The sequence below is a fragment of the Engystomops pustulosus genome, chromosome 2, assembly GCF_040894005.1.
Source record: "Engystomops pustulosus chromosome 2, aEngPut4.maternal, whole genome shotgun sequence".
Classification (NCBI taxonomy): domain Eukaryota; kingdom Metazoa; phylum Chordata; class Amphibia; order Anura; family Leptodactylidae; genus Engystomops; species Engystomops pustulosus.
The window spans coordinates 168,803,102-168,824,699 of NC_092412.1; the positions used below are offsets into that span (position 1 = coordinate 168,803,102).

At 43.9% G+C, this 21,598-nt stretch overlaps 1 protein-coding gene across 2 annotated transcripts in view; it reads left to right on the forward strand.

Annotated features, from left to right (window-relative positions):
- Positions 1–21,598, forward strand: part of CACNA1S (calcium voltage-gated channel subunit alpha1 S) — an 817,957-nt gene that overhangs the window by 509,913 nt on the left and 286,446 nt on the right. For both annotated transcript variants that reach the window (XM_072137243.1, XM_072137244.1), the window contains one exon: positions 11,683–11,793. In XM_072137243.1, the coding sequence (XP_071993344.1) occupies positions 11,683–11,793 (111 nt within the window). The remainder of the gene's footprint in view (positions 1–11,682; positions 11,794–21,598) is intronic.

The following is a 21,598-nucleotide window of genomic DNA, read 5'->3' on the forward strand; positions in this document are numbered from 1 at the left end:
AACCTTTTGTTCACATAGGAAATCATTTCAGCGCTTCTTGCTCACCTCCTTTGGTTCATCTCTGCCGCCTTAACCAGGCAAAATACTGATACATACAGTGCTACACGTTATCCTTGCCAAAAGGAATTTTTTTAATTGGTTTGAGTCCATTAGGGGTATGTCGTCATGCCACTCTCTAGCCTGCCGCTACCTCTGCTTTCCATCTTCTATAATTAATCTTTCATTTCTTTCATAGAACATGGATCATATCTCAGTACATGTATGTTCGTAGCTTTTGTAGGAGGATGTCTAGGTGTCAAGGTTGTAATTGTTCATATATCCTGAGTCGTTATGTGAGGGATCTTTTCTAAATATAATGTAACAAAAAACAAATTAAAATCAAGAGATGACAGTAAAGATTAACTGGTTCACGACCGCCCGCCATGTGCCGATGCATGGAGAGGGCTCACGGGCTGAGCCCTCTCCATAGCCGGTAAGACTTTGCTGCATACTGCAGCAAAGGCTTACCGGTAACACCCGCGATCGGTGTTCTCACCACGATCGCTGCCGGCAGCCTCAAAAACGTGGCGGCGCGCCGCCATCTTACCTAGGATCGTCGCTCCCCGTGACATCATCGGGGAGCGGGGGCGATCCGTCTCCATGGTAGCCTCGGGTCTTGCGAAGATCCGAGGCTATTTCGTTTTAACCCCTTCATTAGAATGTGCTGATTGTAATGAATGAGGAGGAAAATCCCCATGTAGTATGGCAGTATATGATAGGATCGATCAGACAACCTAGGGTTAAAGTACCCTAGGGAGTCTGAAAAATAGTAAAAAGAAAAATAAAAAAAAGTTTAAAAAAAATTATAATAAAAAAACCTAAAAATTCAAATCACCCCCCTTTCCCTAGAACTGACATAAATATAAATAAACAGTAAAAATCAGAAACACATAAGGTATTGACGTGTCCAGAAATGCCCAATCTATCAAAATATATTAACGGTTTTTCAATGTGTTTAACCCCGTAACGGAAAATATAAAAAAAATCTATAAAAAGTGATCAAAAGGTCGTACAGTCCTAAAAATTATATAATTGAAAATATTATCAAATGTTGCAAAAAATTACACCAATCATAGCTCCGTACAACAAAGTATAAAAAAGTTATTAGCGCCAGAAGATGGCAAAATCAAAAAAAATTATTTTTGTACAGGAGGTTTTAATTTTTGTAAATGTATGAAAACATTATAAAACCTATACCTATTTGGTATCCCCGTAATTGTACCAACCCAAAGAAAAAAGTAAATATGTCATTTGGGACGCTCAGTGAATGTCCAAGCCCACAAGAAAATGGCGAAAATGCGTTTTTTCACCATTTTCACTGCATTTGGAATTTTTTTCCCTCTTCTGAGTACACGACATGAAATAATTAATACCATCACTATGAAGTGCAATTTGTTACGCAGAAAATAAGCTGTCGCAAAGCTCTTTATGTGTAAAAATAAAAAAGTTCTAGATTTTTGAAGATGGGGAGTAAAAAATGGACATGAAAAAACAGGAAAGGGCCTGGTCCTTAACCGGTTAAAAACAGTATGCCGGTGGAGACATTATAGGAAAGAGGTGAAGCTACATGTCTCATTTAATCCATTGGGAATAGTTGAACCCGATTGGACAATCCATTTACATTCCCTCTGTGCAAGGAGCCTCTTCACATCACCCCCTCTGATACCAGTGTCTCTATACCTCGCACCCTAAAAGATTTAGAATTGAAATTATAATGCATCTTTAAATGACGAGTTTTAGTGGTTAATTCTTCAATTTTGACAGCGTCTTTTGCTTTAACAATACCTCTCACGTGTTTTCTGGTTTGGACACGTAATTCACGAGAGGTTAAACCGACATAGATCAACGGACAGTCGCAGACAGCATAGCAGATTATGTTCATAGAACTATATGAGATGTATTCTCTGATATTGAATGTTCTTCTGCCGTCTGCAGTGGAAAATTCTTCTGTACGCGAGATATTCTGACAAGCTATGCAGTCCCCACAGGGGAAGCACCCACGTCTTTGGGTGCTCATCCCAAACAGTGTTGAATTCTCGGGGTATAATGACTCTTGACTAGCAGATGCCTCAAATTTTTCCATCTTTTTGCAGTCAAGGAGGGGCCGTTTTGCAATGCTATTTTAAGTATTGCATCAGCCTGCATCAGCCTATCCTCCCATATTTTATTATAGGTGGAAATGAAGTGGACACTGTTGTTAGACAACTTTTTGGCCCTAGGTAACAGCAGATCATTGCGTGTTCTAGAGCATACATTTACATAGTCTTTTTTGATGTTACGGTTGCTGTAGCGCCTGTCCCTGAACCGCTGTCGTACATCTCATGTAGTTCTACGAATGTAATCTATTATGCTGTCTGCGACTGTCCGTTGATCTATGACGTTTTAACCTCTTGTGAATTACGTGTCCGAACCAGGGAACACGTGAAAGGTATTCTTAAAGCAAAAGACGCTGTCAAAATTGAAGAATTAACCAGACAGCAGATTTCTCGGAAAACGACGCACAGCTACGAGGAGCTGCGCACCGAAGATTTCTGGTAGGAGGAACAAAGAGGCTACTGGGGCATGGAGTAGCTGTGCCGTGTAGCATTGGCTCCTGCTACTCCACGCCCCAGTAGCCTCTTTGGCTGATAAGTTTAGCGTTTATTTACAGAAAAAAAAATTACCAGTTTTGAAATTGGAAATCATCACGTTTTCTGGCAGATAGATGTCCCACCTAAATAAGTTGCTGAATAACATTTCCCATATTTACATTTTCATAATTTTGTCTGGAAGTGTCTGGATAATTTATATTGATGTCATGCGCCTTACAAATCCACTAAGCTAAGCGATCTATTTGGCCTCGAAGACACCCAATCATCAACTGACCTTACCTGACCTCCAACCAGACTTCAACTCCTATGGTACTCCCAAATTCATGCAAGCTACAAAGGTTAGGATCATTTGAAAGTGAACTAACATGGTTTAAATAAATTTTGTCCACTGCTGCTCAAACCTCAAAACTGACCTCTGTTAGATTTGGAGAGCTCCACAACCCCACATTTCTTTGCAGCTTGGGAAAAGGAACTTAAAATATCCCTAGACCCTACTGAATCCAGTCAAATACTGAAGTCTAGCTGGGGCTCATCTAGGTGCATTACGCTTTAAGAAACCAGTTTTAAATTGACATCCAGATGGTACAAAACTCCAATAGTATTATACAAGATGAATAACAAAATCCCTAATGCCTGCTGGAGATGTGACAAAAAGGAAGGATCTTACCTTCACTTATGGTGGGACTGCGACAAAATTAGATCATTCTGGGAAAAGATATGGTCAATACTATTGAGAATATGCCCAGAATCTCCAAAGATCATCCCCCAAATCTCAACCTTCTTCCCCCAACAACTCTCAAACCATAACCTAAATAACTATGGTCTCTACTGCTCTTATTGGCCAAATTCATGATCCCCCTTCATTGTTGTCAAACCAAGACTCTCACAGTAGGACAATGGATAAGCAAAGTAAAAAGTACCTGGAGCGGAGTCAGAAAACATACCCTAACCATACCCATCCTCTGCCTGGCTTTTCCAATCCATTATATTCTAGAACACACAAGATACTGGCAAGCAGGGCAAACAGCTGTATTCTACACATAGATCATACACACCTGCACCTCAGAACATTCCTCCACACTGTCACGGTGAGGACGCTTCCGCCTCGTCGCGTGACGTGGGGTGCAACTGTACAGGTAAATTTAGCCTACTAAACTTGTGCCCACCTTTCACTCAGGATACAAATTAAACATAAATCACACCTCATACAGCTTTAACACTTCAGATATGATCCACTGCCACCACTTAATGCATTTATACTGGGACCAATAAGAATCCCTCTCTACATCCACTCCTGCTTCTCAAGCAGTCACCTTGTTACACCACTAGACATGGACATTCGGCACTCTAGCAGTCACACAGCTAACCACACTTTACAAGGTTATGAGTTCGCAGAGCATACAGGGACCAAAATTTTAAGTGAAGTTTTTAATACAAAAAAGTTGTTTAGTGCGTAAAAAAGGATGTTAAAAACATGACACAAGACGGCAGAATAGTTATAAAAAATTGAGAAAAATAACAGAAACTTACAACCTAAAGTAAGTCCTGATTCCCTGGAGGTGGGAGAAATATGGAACACCCCAGCTTGTCAAGCAGCCCCCAAAGAGTGAACACCATTTCCTGTATCTCATATTGTTTCATAAGATCTCTGCTTAGTTCTGATTTCAGAACTTCCCATTCATTAATTAGGACCACAGGATTGGATAAAGTGTTAATGAGGGTGAGAGTCCAGGAATATTTAAACAGTCTTTTGTTTCCAAATCCTATTGTAGGAGGGATGGGGGGAGGTGACCACATGTTTTTTGGGGTCTGAACAGACCAGTCTTCAGTTCAGAGGTTATCAGGCTATAAAAACTCCAGGATGTCATAAAAAGCTGCCTGGACACTTCAAAAGATGCCAATAGTCATACATCTCAACAAAGTTAGCAATTGCCTTAGTTAAACAAATCTTCTACATTTAAAGATTAATATTTTCCTTGACACACACCAATTAAAGGGCTTTAGAAAAGGGCCTCTATTGAGGCAGAGATCCCCCCCCCTAGTGATCCCCCCTTCTGGTCTGTTTAGATTTCAGACAACACCAAATGTTCAATAGTTCAAGTTCTTCAACTGTATCAATACAAGATTGTGGGTTTTTGTACTTATGACCTACTTTCATACTTTATACCTTTGTAAAAGTATGCTAACCTATTACCAACAGGTTGGTACATGGACATGGAAATATTAGGTCATTCCGTCGCGAGACTGGATGACAGACCGCCAATACTGGCCGGAATCGAGAGGGGACATCTCCCCTCTGACACCCATCCTCCATCCCCTCCCAATGTAATCCCACTTCCCTGTACTATACCCCTCATCGTCTGTATTCCCTTTACCCCCAAACCACACTTTTAAGTGTGAATCATGTGGAGTAGGCGTTTAGTGGAGGAGAAGGCGTGTGTGGTGGAGAAGGCGATTAGTGGAGGATAAGGCGTGTGTGGTGGAAAAGGTGTGTGTGGAGGAGAAGGCGTGTGTGGTGGAAAAGGTATGTGTGGAGGAGAAGGCGATTGGTGGAGGAGAAGGCGTGTGTGGTGGCGAAGGCGTTTAGTGGAGGGAAATGCGTATAGTGGAGGAGAAGGTGTTTTGTGGTGTAGTGGAGTAGGTTTAGTGTAGTGGAGTAGGTGTAGTGTAGATTGCATACTATCCCCCCCATCATGTCCCAGAAGACATATACGGATTTGGAGGTCTATAATTATATGGCCTCCGATACGGAGTCAGCTAGTGGGGACGAGTGTCCATTTTATTTGTCTACCTCGTCCTCACAAAGCGACTCTGAGGAACTGGAGCTGGAGTGTCCGGGACTTCTGCTGGAGTGTCCGGGACTTCTGCTGGAGTGTCCGGGACTTCTGCTGGAGTGTCCGGGACTTCTGCTGGAGTGCCAGGGACTTCTGCTGGAGTGCCAGGGACTTCTGCTGGAGTGCCAGGGACTTCTGCTGGAGTGCCCGGGACTTCTGCTGGAGTGCCCGGGACTTCTGCTGGAGTGCCCGGGACTTCTCCTGGAGTGCCGGTACTTATGATCCCACATGGTTGACCCCAGTAGTTATGCCCCTCAGGTCCCTGATTTTACGGCCAGTCCTGGGATACGCAGAGACACAGGAGGGCTCGGACCAGTGGACTTTTTTAAGTTCTTTTTTTAGTGAGTACCTAATTGGTCTGATGGTTTCCCAGACCAATCTCTATGCTGCACAATACATTGCCCAAAACTCCACTTCTTTTTACGCGCAACCCCACAGGTGGACCCCTGTTAGTGCAGCAGAGATGGAGAAGTATTGGGGCATAGTACTTCTTATGGGACTCGTCAAAAAGCCCGCTATCAGGGACTATTGGAGCACAGACATACTGTACCACACCCCGATGTTCCGCATGGCAATGAATAGGATGCGCTTTGAAGCCATCCATAGGTTTCTGCATTTTGCTGACAATTCTCAGTGCCCACCCAGAGATTACCCCAGTTATGATAGGTCCGACCCATATTAGACTACCTAAGTGCCCAATTTATGGATGTGTATACTCCAAAGAGGCACATATCAGTGGACGGGTCCCTGGTACATTTCAAAGGGAGATTTCAGTTCCGCCAGTACCTGCCCAATAAGAGGGCACGGTATGGCGGGAAGATGTATAAGCTGTGTGAGAGTGCATCAGGGTACACTTTTAGGTTCAGGGTATATGAAGGGAAGGACTCTAGGATACTGCCCCCTGAATGCACCCCCTTCCTGGGAATTGCCAGAAAGATAGTTTGGCATTTGGCGCACCCACTATTGGACCAGGGCTACCACCTCTACCTGGATAATTTTTATACGAGTATTACCCAGTTCAAGTGCCTCGCTTCCAGACAAACTGCGGCATGCGGCACTGTTAGGAAAAATCAGTGAGGTCTCCCGAGAGCCGAGCACTAAGCAGCGACTCAGTATATTGCGTGTTAGGTACAAGGACAAGAGGGACGTCCTTGTAATAACAACAATATATGGGCACAGCACCACCCCTGCCCATGTACGAGGTACCAGTGCAGAATCCCCCAAGCCAGACTGTATTCTGGATTACAAGAAGTACATGGGAGAGGTGGATTTGTCGGACCAGGCGCTTCAGCCATACAATGCCATGCGGAAGTCAAGGGTGTGGTACAAGAAGCTGGCCGTGCACATCATGCAGATAGCACTGTATAATGCTTACGTGCTGCATCGATGTGCCGGCCAGAGGGGAACTTTCCTGGAATTTCAAGAGGTGGTAGTGAAGCAGTTGATTTTTAGAGACCAGGAATGGGAGAGTACGTCTGGAAGCGAGGCCACATCATGGATTGCACCAGGACAGCACTTTCCAGGAGAAGTTCCCCAAACAGCCAGCAAGGGAAGGAATCTAAAGAGTTGCAGGGCTTGCCACAAAAGGGGCCTGTACATTATTGCCACATATGGGGTATTGCCATACCCGGGTGTTTGTCACACCCGGGTGTTTGTCTTCCGTCGCAGGAGCTGGGCACAAGATGACATAATGGATATTTTGTACCATGCTCTATCCATTATGCATCATCCTTGGGGTCCACCTGTGGGGTTAAAATGCTCACTACAGCCCTAGATTTATTCATGGAGGGGTGTAGTTTCTAAATAGGGTCAGCTTTTAAGGGTTTCTATTGTACTGATCCCTAAGGGCATCTACAAATGTTTTATGATGTGAAAAAAAAATTAAATGTCTGTGCTCCAAATACCATTCTATTCCGAGCTCTGCCGTGTCTCCACCTTGTAGCCTATTGCCACACATGGGGTATTGCCATACCCGTAATAACCCGCAGAAAGATTTTTGGGGTATTTATCCACAGTGGCATGAGTTGGGCTGTTTTCATTTGTCACTACAATGGCACATTTGAGAAAACAATGCAATTTCTACACTGACCCATTAACTTTGTATTACATTTGGGCCAGCATCTCAGGGATTAAAATGCTCATACAATCCTAGATCAATTCTTTGAGGTGTGTCCTTTACAAAAACGGGGTCACTACTCCGGGGTTCCTATTGCACTGGTACCTCATTCTAGTGAAAAGGGTGCTCCAAAAGCAAAATCTTACTCCATCCCTTCTCAGCCCTGCTGTGTGCCCAGCCTGTCAATTATTGGTACATGTGTGATATTGCCGTACTCTGGACAACCCGCAGAATGATTTTTGGGGTGTTTGTCTAAAGTTTTTTTAGATAAAAACGCATTTTTAACTATGCACCATTTACTTTGCATTCAATTTTGACCTGCATGCTGGGGGTTAAAATTCTCACCTCAATGCCAGAGGAATTCTTTGAGTGGTCTAGTTTCAAAAATGGTATAAGTTCTCGGGGGGGTTTCTTTTGAACTGGTACCTCATGGGCCCTGCAAACAAGACATGGCAATCCAAATCCAAACGTGTGAAAACAGAGATGAAAAATCTAAATTTCACTCCTTCCTGTCTCAGCCCTGCCGTGTGCCCAGCCTGTCAAAAAAATGACATTTTTGTGATAAAAACACATTTTTACTATGTACCATTTACTTTGCATTCAATTTTAGCCGTCATGTTGGGAGTTAAAATGCTCACCACAACCTCAAATAAATTCATTGAGGGGTCTAGTTTCCAAAATGGTTTTTCTATTGTACTGTTACTTCAGGGGCTCTTCAATTACACTGTGGCCCCATAAAACATTTGCAGCCAAACTGGCCTTCCAAAAACGCAATAGTATGAACTCTGTTCTGGACATCACTGTGCTGGTATGGCCGTACTCGGAAGGAGCAGGGCAATAATTTTGGGATCTATATTTACCTCAAATTTCAAATGAATGTGTCCATTTTAGGGCTAAATGAGAAAAAATCATAATCAAAAATTGAAATTTCAGAATTTCAAATCCATTTTTGTTTGCTTCCGGAAAAATAATAAAAGGATTAACAGACTTCTTAAATGCTGATTTGAATAGGTTGAGATGTTTGGTTCATAAAATGGTGCTACTCGTGGGGGTATATAGTACATAAGCCTTTAAAGGGCATTTCCAAACTGAATTGATCAACAAAAATTTCAGATTTTTCAAATTTCAAGAAAATCTGAGAATTTGCTACTAAAACTTCAAACCTTCTCACATCCGTAAAAAAAATGGAAATGTAAAACAAATAATGGAAATCAACAGAAGACCAATGGCAAAAGGTTTCTACCAAAAAAACTTGTGGTGTGACTTTGTCTACAAAGTATAACATTTGATACTTTGAAAATTGTAATTTTTTTCAAATTTTTCCTAAATTTGTGAATTTTTACCCCCCAAAAAAGGAACAGATCACCAAAATGATACTACTAACATAAACTACAATGTCTCACGAGAAAACAATCTCAAAATCACAAGGATATCTTAAAGCGTTGAAAAGTTATTACCACAGGAAGAGAAACTGGTCAAATTTCTAAAAAGAAGGACCGAGCCTTAACGTACAAACAGGCTGCGTCCTTAAGGGATTAAAATATATTTTTCCGTGTCTGTTTACATTGCAAAAAAAGTAAAAAATAAATAAAATGAATTTCAAAACAAAACAAATCCAATATCGGTTTTCCATATTTTCAGAATTTACTATTTTGGGGATAATTTCTGTTTTTGATGAGATTTTAAATATTTAACATTAACCCCCCCCCCCCCCCCATATAATCAACCTATTTTCAAATCTGAACCCCACAAACTATCAGAAACAACTTTTAGGAAGATTGTTAACCCATTCATAGTATTTAAATCAAAATGGAAGTGAAATTTAGAATGGTCAAATTTTGACAGTTTATACGTTCATTTAGCCCTAAAATTCACACATTTCCAAAAGTATAAAAAGAGAAAACCCATCCTAAAATTTGTTATGCAATTTCTCCCGGGTACAGAGACCCCAACATGTGGCCGTTACTTGTTTGATGGGCGCACAAAGAGGCAGCTGCCAGGATTTCAGTTTTCTCATTGGCCCCTTTTGTAGGCTATAAAATTTTAGGTTTTTCGTTATTGGGGCCATGTGACGGCATTTTTTTTTTTTGTGGGATGAGATGCTTTTTCCAGTGTTACCATTTTGGGGTTGGTATCCCCTATTGTTTTTTTAACTTTTTTTGGGGGGTCACCATTATAATACATCACTATGTTATCTTTATTCTATTGGTTCGATAAGATTAAGTGGATACCATACTTGAAAATTTTTTCTTATGTTTTACTAAAATTGCCAAATAAAATCCTAATGTGAGGAAAAATCTATCATTTGTTCATTTCCGTCTTCCAAGTGGCATAACATTTTTACTTTTTTGGCTAAGGAGCTGGTTGATGGCTTTTTTTTGCGGAACATGCTGTACTTTGCAACAGTATGATTCTGGAGTGCATTTTTTGTGGGATTGAATAGGTAAAAATTATAATTTTTTTTTTTTTTTACGGCATTCATCATGTGGGTTCAATAATGATTTACTTTTATGTTACGGGTTATTACAGACGGGGTGATACTATATATGTGGGGTTTGTGTTATGATTTAGACTTTTTTGTGCATTACAGTATATGTCTCTTTATATGTTATATGGATTATGGGCATTTTTATTCATTTTTTTAAATTTACTTTTCATTGAATACATTTTTTTTTTTTACTAGTTCCACCATGGGACATGAACAAGCAATCATTTGTTTGCTTGGTCATGATAATACTCTGCAATACTTATGTATTGCAGGTTATTAGCAGTGTCAGTCTATGCACGTGCATAGGCATAGGCTGACAGCATGCCTTTAAGATGACATCATAGACACCATCTCAATGGCACTGCCTGGGGTCCTGATCGGACCTTGGGACTGCCATAGCAATGATCGGCGCACCCCAAAGATGGCGCAAGGGGGGGGTTGATTGTGGGGGAAAGACCCCTTGAAGGCAGATCAAATGTTGCGGTCACGCTGACCGCGGCATTTCACGGGTTAAACAGCCGCAATCGGAGCTAGCTCCGACCGCGGTTGTCACACTGGGATGTCAACTACTTGGCTCCAGCTGACATCCAGTGTATCCCTAAGGCTGCAGGACTCAGATCTAAAGCTGGGCTAGCATCGTGGACAACCAGACGGTTTCAGACAAACCGCATATTTTAAAAAAGGTTTTTTGTCGCAAGATCAAGCACTCACATGTACCAGGAAGAAGCAGGTGAACTCCGACGGACCTGGGCGCAGCAGCGACACATGCCGGAACCTGGGCGCATGATCTTAGTGAATCGTGCCGGACCCGAATCCTCGTCGGACAACGCACCACGAAATTGCGACGGGACCAGGTAAGTAAATCTGCCCCGGAGTGTTAAGTCACTGCACTCAGCGTCCGATATATCGGATGCAGTGCGCTAAGAAGTTAATTTGGTATCCCTGTATCCCAGTTAATTTGGTATCCCAACACACAGAATATAGAGGTGTCGTCATTTGGAGCACACAATGACAGAAAATGATGCTAATTTTTATTCATTGCATTGCAGTTCATTGCCTTGTATATTAAATTGTGCCACTAAAAACATTTTTGTCCCGCAGATAAAAAGTCCATATAAATCTCTGTTAATGGGAGAAATGATAAAGTCATAGCTTTTGGAATGAGCAGAACCTGTCCAAATAATACAGGTCATAGTTAGCATTATTATATTGGACAAATATAACACAGAATAGTATACTATTTTGCCCAGAATTCTTGATTAAATCTAAAACATAGTCAACAAAGATGCAAATGAAGCTATAGAATATCAAAGGTATAAAAAAAGATGTCAATGTATCCATAGAATATCACAGGTATTTAAAAAAAAAAGAAAGTGTTGTCCTCAAGTACAAAATAATGCTTTCTATGCTACTTTTTAATAGATATCAGGGTCAGTTCATATCTTAGTTATTTCCTCATTTTGTATGCTCCTCTCGATATGAGTAATTCCCAGGAGTGGTTGAACACACAGTTAAACATGCAATTCTTTCCACTATATCTTTTTCTCATGTTTTTGGCTAAAAGTAACACATGCAGAAATTTATGAAATAACCTATTTGTCTCTTATTCTTTAGCATTACAGCCAGACTGCTGAATTTAGTCATATGTCAGACATACTGAATGTAGCTTTCACTGGAATCTTCACTGTGGAAATGCTATTGAAATTGGCAGCCTTTAAAGCCAAGGTGAGTGTGTAAAGAACATCATTACTGAAGTACATGCCATTTTATATATTTACATAAAAATAGTTTGTTTACTTGACCTTATAAAAATCTATAAATGAATTTGGACTCTTGCACTCAATAGGAGCAAATGGCCATCACCATCTTTAACAGTTGTTTGCATGTCTTGACATTGCACGGATATCTTTGTTTCTCTGCACACAGCTAGAGACACTGAAAAAAGATCCCAAAACATTTATTACTCATTCTTCCTTTTCCTTCTTCAATATATTGTACTGAATGAGAACTAGGTAGTGAAACAATGCACCAATTGGTCCATGGGGTCATGTGATCACTGGGTAACACAAGGTTACATAGATCTCCTGGGTCCTAGAAGAGCTCTGCTCGAGAATTTTTCAACCCAGAGGGGCTGTATTCTCTTATATACTGAGGCTCTAATTGACTCCAATGTTACTGTTGAAAAAAAGTATAAAGTGTAAATATTTTATGACCTCATGGGGATATAAACATTATCAAAACACACTTACAGTAAAAATATACCTCTATCAATGTAGGGAAAGAACAAGTTAGAGTACCACTTCAGAAATATATATATATATGTATCCAATTCATATAGTTAAAATAAAAGACAGTTGTACTTAAAAGAACCAGTGCTGCTATTACACCCATATTTATACAATATTCCTGCAGTATGATCCATATATTTAAGTGTCCTGTAAATATACATATAATTTAAAAAAAATAGATAAAAATATGTACAGAAATGTAGATAATGATATGCAACCAAGGAGTTACTTTGTCCAAGTGTTGGACTAGTTTCAAATTGGCCCCTGATCAGTCCATGTCACTGAACACTATGCTGGGGACTGAACTAGTATATAAAGCCATTTGTGTATATATATACAGCGTCGGACTGGCCCGCTGGAGAACCGGAGAATCCTCCGGTGGGCCTCGACTAGGAGGTCACGTGGTAGGTAGGGCTGTTCACTGCTCGCAGCATGTGGAAAGTCTCCTTCCAATGGGGCCGCTGAGCGAACATCAGGTAGTGAGAGAATCACATGGTACCGCAGCTCTGCTGCTGCATGTGGATACTGCTACCACCTCCCTGTGCTGAGGAGGAAAAGAATACAACAATCTAAGGAGTGAAGTAGCTTTGGAGCAGGCTGCAGCTTTTATTTATACATTGCATGCAAGTAAGCTGGGGCTTGGCTATTATGTAGGTCAGGACTCGTTATTAGGCTCATAGGGGAAGTGGGGTTATCTGCTGTGAACCAAAGTGTACAGGCTACTATCTGCAGCAGCACCTCATTATCCACAGACACATTCACCGACTCTTAGCTGCTGCTCAGGTCACTACGACACTGCTGGAGGTCTCTCCCAGGCTTCTATAGACCAGGAAATGGCTGATAGACGGGACAGAGGGGGAGGGAGGACAGTGTGCAGGCAAAATGTCTGGCCTGGGTAATGACTGTGTCTCCAGCTGCTTTAATGTTCCCCTCTTTTGCTATTGTCTTGCCTAAAATGTAAGTGTGCAGCTAAAGCAATCAATGTAAAGTGTGTATATTGTGTATAATGGATGTGTTCATGTGTATACTGTGTCTTCACTATGGCTCCTCTTCTGTCTTCCCGGAGGCTGGTCTTCGGTCTTCTCTCTTCTCTGTGTTGTATCAGCCGGCAGATACGCGTCCACGCGATCTGCCGGCTGGCGCACAATATCACGCGACAGTGTCGCCGCTGATGACATCATCAGCGGCGACAAAGCCACGTGATATTGTGCTCTAGCCGGCAGATCGCGTGGACGGGTATCTGCCGGCTGATATAACACAGAGAAGACCGGAGAACGGCTGCGGGGAACGGAGCATCAGGAAGCCGTCTGCAGGTGAGTATGGAAGTTTTTTTTTTTTTTATTTGCTTGGCGAACAGGGCTGGGTGTATACTTAATGGGGCTGGCCGGCTGTATACTTAATGGGGCTGGCCGGCTGTATACTTAATGGGGCTGGCCGGCTGTATACTTAATGGGGCTGGCCGGCTGTATACTTAAGGGTGCTGGCAGGCTGTATACTTAAGGGGGCTCTCAGGCTGTATACTTTAAGGGGGCTGGCAGGCTGTATACTTCAGGGGGCTGGCAGGCTATATACTTCAGGGGGCTGGCACGCTGTATACTTCAGGGGGGCTGGCAGCCTGTATACTCGGGGGGGCTGGCAGGCTGTATACTTCGGGGGGGCTGGCAGGCTGTATACTTCGGGGGGGCTGGCAGGCTGTATACTTCGGGAGGCTGGCAGGCTGTATACTTCAAGGGGGCTGGCAGCCTGTATACTTTAAAGGGGGCTTTCAGGCTGTATACTTCAGGGGGCTGGCAGACTGTATACTTCAGGGGGGCTGGCAGCCTGTATACTTCGGGGGGGCTGGCAGGCTGTATACTTCAGCGGGGCTGGCTGGGTATGTGCTACTGGGGGCTGGATGGCTATATACTGGGAGGCTGAGACCAATGCATTTTCCACCCTCGGCTTATACTCGAGTCAATAGGTTTTCCCAGTTTTTGGTGGTAAAATTAGGGTCCTCGGCTTATACTGGGGTCGGCTTATACTCGAGTATATACGGTATATGATATGTGTAGAAATCCATCTGGCGCCCCTGCGCTGCTCTGACAGACTACACCACTTTTTTGGTGCACCTATAACAAAAAACTGCAAATTTGCGGCCGCATGTACGTCCCTATAGACGGCAATAGCGGCACGGCCGTGATACGGTGCCACATCCGGGCCGCACACCACAAAAAGATAGAGCATGCTCTATCTGTCGGCGAGTGTGCGGCCGTGCGCCGCTATTCTCTATGGAGGGAGGAGGGGGACACCTCCGCACGGCGGGCATACCGCGTGTGAATGAACCCTAAATCTGGGTTAGAGACTAATAGTTTTGATTAATCTGGCGCAACGTGCACATAGTACACACTGCACTAGTTTTGATTAATGTGGTGGAATGTAAAACAGTTTTAGGAGCCAGAGTATTGCACTACAGTGAAAATGTTATTTTTAAAAGCTATTATGAAATAATAAAGCTATAAATGGGCTAAATTATTTTTTTGGCTAACTAAATCTGTGTAGTTGCATTTGCCCAAAGAATAAAGGGGACCACACACTGAAAGCATGAAAAAACAAAGCTGGGCCCAAGACCCTCCAGTCCGACACTGTGTATATATATATATATATATATATATATATATATATATATATATATATATATATATATATATATATATATATAATATATACCGGCCACTTTATTAGGTACACCATGCTAGTAACGGGATGGACCCTCTTTTGCCTTCAGAACTGCCTCAATTTTTCTTGGCATAGATTCAACAAGGTGCTGGAAGTATTCCTCAGAGATTTTGGTCCTTATTGACATGATGGCATCACACAGTTGCCGCAGATTTGTCGGCTGCACATCCATGATGTGAATCTCCCGTTCCACCACATCCCAAAGATGCTCTATTGGATTGAGATCTGGTGACTGTGGAGGCCATTTGAATACAGTGAGCTGATTGTCATGTTCAAGAAACCAATCTGAGATGATTCCAGCTTTATGACATGGCGCATTATCCTGCTGAAAGTAGCCATCAGATGTTGGGTACATTGTGGTCATAAAGGGATGGACATGGTCAGCAACAATACTCAGGTAGGCTGTGGCGTTGCAACGATGCTCAATTGGTACCAAGGGGCCCAAAGAGTGCCAAGAAAATATTCCCCACACCATGACACCACCACCACCAGCCTGAACCGTTGATACAAGGCAGGATGGATCCATGCTTTCATGTTGTTGACGCCAAATTCTGACCCTATCATCCGAATGTCGCAGCAGAAATCGAGACTCATCAGACCAGGCAACGTTTTTCCAATCTTCTACTGTCCAATTTCGATGAGCTTGTGCAAATTGTAGCCTCAGTTTCCTGTTCTTAGCTGAAAGGAGTGGCACCCGGTGTGGTCTTCTGCTGCTGTAGCCCATCTGCCTCAAAGTTCGACGTACTGTGCGTTCAGAGATGCTCTTTGAGTCACTGTTGCCTTTCTATCAGCTCGAACCAGTCTGCCCATTCTCCTCTGACCTCTGGCATCAACAAGGCATTTGCGCCCACAGAAATGCCGCACACTGGATGTTTTTTCTTTTTCGGACCATTCTCTGTAAACCCTAGAGATGGTTGTGCGTGAAAATCGCAGTAGATCAGCAGTTTCTGAAATACTCAGATACTCAAATCACCTTTCTTCCCCATACTGATGCTCGGTTTGAACTGCAGGAGATTGTCTTGACCATGTCTACATGCCTAAATGCACTGAGTTGCCGCCATGTGATTGGCTGATTAGAAATTAAGTGTTAACGAGCAGTTGTACAGGTGTACCTAATAAAGTGGCCAACAGAGGCCCCTGCCACTAGTATCCAGATTTGACCACTAAGATGTGGTGTCGGCAGCACCTGCTGACAGCCGGCCAAAGACCTGTCATCTGCATCTGTAAGATGCAGATGACATGTCTGGTCCAGGACTGTCATCGCAGTAAGATACAGTCTCCTCCAAGACCCCGGATGTGCGGCGCATAATGACCTGGTTAAGCAGCCACGCATCCTGTAATCCTCGCTCTTCAATTTGGACCTGAAGAGCTGCAGATAGGAGAATGCGCCTTTAGGTAAGTAGTTTTTTTTCCCCCACCTTCATGCCAAAGAATGGGGGGCCCCCAAGAGTATCCGCCTCTCCCGAGGGTCCCATTTATACCCAGCCAGCCCCATGTAGTATACAGCCAGCCCCCAGTAGTATACAGCCAGCCAGCCCCCAGTAGTATAAAGCCAACCAGTCCCCAGTGGTATACAGACAGCCAGCCCCCATGTAGTATACAGTCAGCCAGCCCCCAGTAGTATACAGCCAGCCAGCCCCCAGTAGTATACAGCCAGCCCCCATGTAGTATACAGCCAGCCCAGCCCCCAAGTATACGGACAGCTCCATGTAGTAGACAGCCCACCAGCCGTCTGTAGTATACAGCCTGCCAGCCCCCATGTATACAGCCAGCCAGCCCCCAGTAGTATACAGCCAGCCAGCCCCCAGTAGTATACAGGCAGCCCTCAGTAGTATACAGCCAGCCAGTCCGCAGTAGTATATAGCCAACCAGTCCCCAGTAGTATACAGACAGCCAGCCCCCAGTAGTATACAGACAGACAGCCCCCGGTAGTACACAGACAGACAGCCCCCATGTAGTATACAGCCAGACAGCCCCCAGTAGTATACAGACAGCCAGCTCCCAGTAGTATGCAGCCAGTCAGCCTCCAGTAGTATGCAGCCTGCCAGCCCCCAGTAGTATACAGCCAGCCAGCCCCCATGTAGTATGCAGCCAGCCAGCCCCCATCTAGTATACAGCCAGCCTCCAGTAGTATAAAGCCAGCCAGCCCCATGTAGTATGCAGCCAGTCAGCCTCCAGTAGTATAAAGCCAGCCAGCCCCATGTAGTATGCAGCCTGCCAGCCCCCATGTATACAGACAGCCCCCAGTAGTATACAGCCAGACAGCCCCTGTAGTATAGAGCCAGCCATGTAATAGAGCCAGCCATGTAATAGACAGCCAGCCCCCATGTAGTATGCAGCCAGCCAGCCCTTGTAGCATACAGCCAGCCTGCCCCCAGTAGTATACAGCCAGCCAGCCCTCAGTAGTATACAGCCAGCCCCCAGTAGTATATAGCCAGCCCATCCTCCAGTAGTATAAAGCCAGCCAACCCCATGTAGTATACAGCCAGCCTGCGCCATGTTGTATACAGCCAGCCATCCCCCAGTAGTATACAGTCAGTCATCCCCCTGTAGTATACAGCCAGCCCCCTTTAGTATACAGCCAGCCTGCCCCATGTAGTATACAGCGCGCCTTCCCCCATGTAGTATACAGCCAGCCCCCATGTAGTATACAGCCTGCCTGCCTCCATGTAGTATACAGTCAGCCAGCCCCCATGTAATATACAGCCTGCCAACCCCAAGTAGTATACAGACCGCCTGCCCCTGTAGAATACAGCCAGTCTGCCCCCTGTAATATACAGCCAGTCTGCCTTCTGTAGTATACAGCCAGCCTGCCCCCAGTAGAATAGAGCCAGCCTGCCCCCAGTAGTATAGAGCCAGCCTGCCCCCAGTAGTATAGAGCCAGCCTGCCCCCAGTAGTATAGAGACAGCCTGCCCCCGGTAGTATAGAGCCAGCCTGCCCCCAGTAGTATAGAGCCAGCCTGCCCCCAGTAGTATAGAGCCAGCCTGCCCCCAGTAGTATAGAGCCAGCCTGCCCCCAGTAGTATAGAGCCAGCCTGCCCCCAGTAGTATAGAGCCAGCCTGCCCCCAGTAGTATAGAGCCAGCCTGCCCCCAGTAGTATAGAGCCAGCTTGCCCCCAGTAGTATAGAGCCAGCCTGCCCCCAGAAGTATAGAGCCAGCCTGCCCCCTGTAGTATACAGCCAGCCGTCCCCCTGTAGTATACAGCCAGCAGTCCCCCTGTAGTATATTGCCAGCCTCCCCCATGTAGTATACAGCCAGCCATCCCCCTGTAGTATACAGCCAGCCGTCCCACAGTATTATAAAGCCAGCCTTCCCCCTGTAGTATTCACCCAGTCTGCCCCATGTAGTATATAGCCAGCCTGTCCCAAAAAATTTAAGCAGAAGAGCAGCACTCCTTGGTTTTCAAAATTTATTCACAAGTGGAAAGTACAGTGCAACGTTTCGGCTGACTCAATGCAGCCATCTTCAAGCAATGTGAATAGAGTTACATGCCGGGTTTAAATAGCCCCGCAGGATGTGACATCATCAATGGTCATGTGATACAAGCAATCAATGTAGACAACAACAGTGCATAATACAAATCTGAATATCACCATAATATTGTGTAAAATACATCAGATTCAGGTGTACAATAGTGTACAGGTATTTGGAGAAGACATTCACCATGTTGCGCTCAAAATAACTAATAAACGCATGTTCAGTGGTTGCCAGGCAACCCGTCACGCCGGGTATAGTAACGATCAGCTCGGCACAGCTGCGTCTAATATCCTTCACTAATCCGGGCCATACCTGTCTGCAGTGGTGACTCTTGTTGGAGAAGGCACCGTAGGTCGATCATGACCAGAAGTGTTGTCCATAGTGTCGGTGCTAACTCTGCAGTGTCACTGCAAGTATCGCGAGACCAACTCTCATGTCAGGGCGGCCATCTTTGTGTGGGGAAAGCGCAGTATGTGCCAGTAAGCTAGGGGGACACTATTCGGTGGGTATCCAGAATTGTGTCTGGGTACAGTGTGTGTACAGATCATGTGTGGGTTGGCTTGTGTCTCCCAGGACAGTAAGTCCGGTGCAGGTAGGACCCGGTCATTGTGCACTTGGAATACCAAGGGCGTTACCATGGCTACCGCGTGGAGACACATCTAGCCACCCGGACCATATACATTGTACCATATGCAAAGGATCCCTCCAAATTTAGCATACACCCCAAAAATTGGTCAACCTTTAGAACATGGCAAAAAAGAAAAAGAAAAGTAGTAACAAACGCATAGTCCAATACATATATATACAACGGGCGTTTTTCTGGTGAGTGTCTCTCCGTATGGTGCAGAAAGTGATTTAGGTAAAAGAAAGAAAAAGGGGTATTAGTCAATTAGCCATGTAGAAAAAATATAATACAACCTTACTCTGATAGGACAGTAATGCATTTGGGCAGGAAACAGTAGGGCAAACTTAGTTGAGAGTATTCATATTAAAATCGACATTTAACCCTACTGGTTGTAATGAGCTGAGTTTATGGATCCATTCGGTCTCACGTCGTTTCAACAACTTCTGTCGGTCACCTCCTCTCCTTGGAGGTGGGACAAAATCAATAATACAAAATCGTAGTTGGTGTAATTTATGGCCAAATTCAGAAAAGTGGCGGGGAACCAGTAAGTCTAATTTAGATGTATTAATCGAAGATCGATGATTATTTAATCTTATTCTGCACTCAGTAGTCGTCTCACGTACATAAATCCTAGGACACGGGCATATTAGTACATATATTATATAATCGGATCTACATGTGCGATGATGTTTAATTCGGTATGTCACATTGGACATAGGATTGGTGAACGAATCCCCCTTTAGTATATAGCTGCAGTTTTCACAATTCATACATGGATAACATCCCTGTTTCAACATGGTAGGAAGGTGAGGTTTCTTGATCAGTTAACCGATATCGCTCTTAACCAATTGGTCTCTCAAGTTTTTTGGACGATTGTAAGAGAACAACGGGGTAGATTTAAATTCCTTGACGGTACCATGATAGCGTGATAGAATAGACCAGTGTTTACGTATCACAGTGGCAATCGATCCACTGTGGGCACCAAATGTGGACACAAAGGGTATTCTGCTGGATTCCTGCTGATCCTTAACCCTTGGTGTGAGTAATGTGTGTTTGTCCACAGTTTTGACTCTGTTCCTAGTCCTAGAGACTAACTTTTTGGGGTAACCTCTAGATATAAATTTATTTGACATCTCCATGAGTCGTCCGTCTACCTTTATTGGGTCATCAACGATCCTGCAAACCCGGATCATTTGACTGTAGGGAAGGGAGTCGACTGTTCTTTTAGGGTGTGCGCTGTCATACCGCAGAAGATTGTTACGGTCCGTTTTTTTCACATAAAGGTCTGTCTTCAATCTATTACCTTCCACATACACCGTGGTTGCTAAGAATTGGATAGCCATCAGGGAAAAAGTTTTAGTGAATTTGATATCGGGATCCATCAGGTTAAGAGTATCAACAAAGGTATGAAAATTGTCCACACTGCCAGTCCAGATCAGGAAGACGTCGTCGATATAGCGCCACCACCTTAACACATTTGAAAAGGATGGTGACACATATATTGGCGACTCCTCCAAGTCTGCCATAAAAATATTAGCATATGTGGGTGCCATATTTGCCTCCATGGCCGTCCCGCGTAACTGGAGGTAATAGTCGTCACCAAATAGAAAATAGTTGCATGTCAATATAATTTCTAGTAAATTAAGAATAAATTCCTGGCAGTCCACGGAAAAATCAGTGGACTCCAAGACCTTCTTGATACATGAAATGCCTTGCTCATGGTTGATGCTGGTGTATAGACTTGTCACGTCTAGGGAGGCCAGAACAGCATTGGGAGGGACCTCAATATTGTGTATTTTATTGAGGAAATCAGACGTGTCTCGAATGTAAGACCTAGCGGTAGTAACAAAGTTACACAGTAATTTATCTACAAACGTTGCAGCAGGTGACAGTAAGGAATTGGTCTGCCTGGGGGCTCTGTTAGATTTTTAGGAATTTTTGGCAAACAATACAGTACCGGAGTAACCGGTTTTTCAGGAAGTAAAAATTTATGGGTGGCTTTATCTATGGTATCCAAAGCAAAAGCATTATCCACTAAAATCCTTAATCTTTTTGAAATCCAGGGGAGGGGGTTCTCTGACAACTTACAATACACCGACCTATCTGATAGTTGGCTAAAAATTTCTCCCAGATATTTCTCGCGGTCCATAATCACAATGGCACCGCCTTTGTCGGCGGGTTTTATTACCAACCTATTGTCATTAATCAATTCTGTCAATGCAAGTCTAGCTTCTCGGGAAAGATTATTACGGACTAGAGATGAGCGAACATACTCGTCCGAGCTTGATTCGAGCATTAGCGTACTCGAAACTGCTCGTTGCTTGGACGAATACTTCGCCCGCTCGAGAAAATGGCAGCTCCCGCCGTTTTGCTTTTTGGCGGCCAGAAACAGAGCCAATCACAAGCCAGGAGACTCTGCACTCC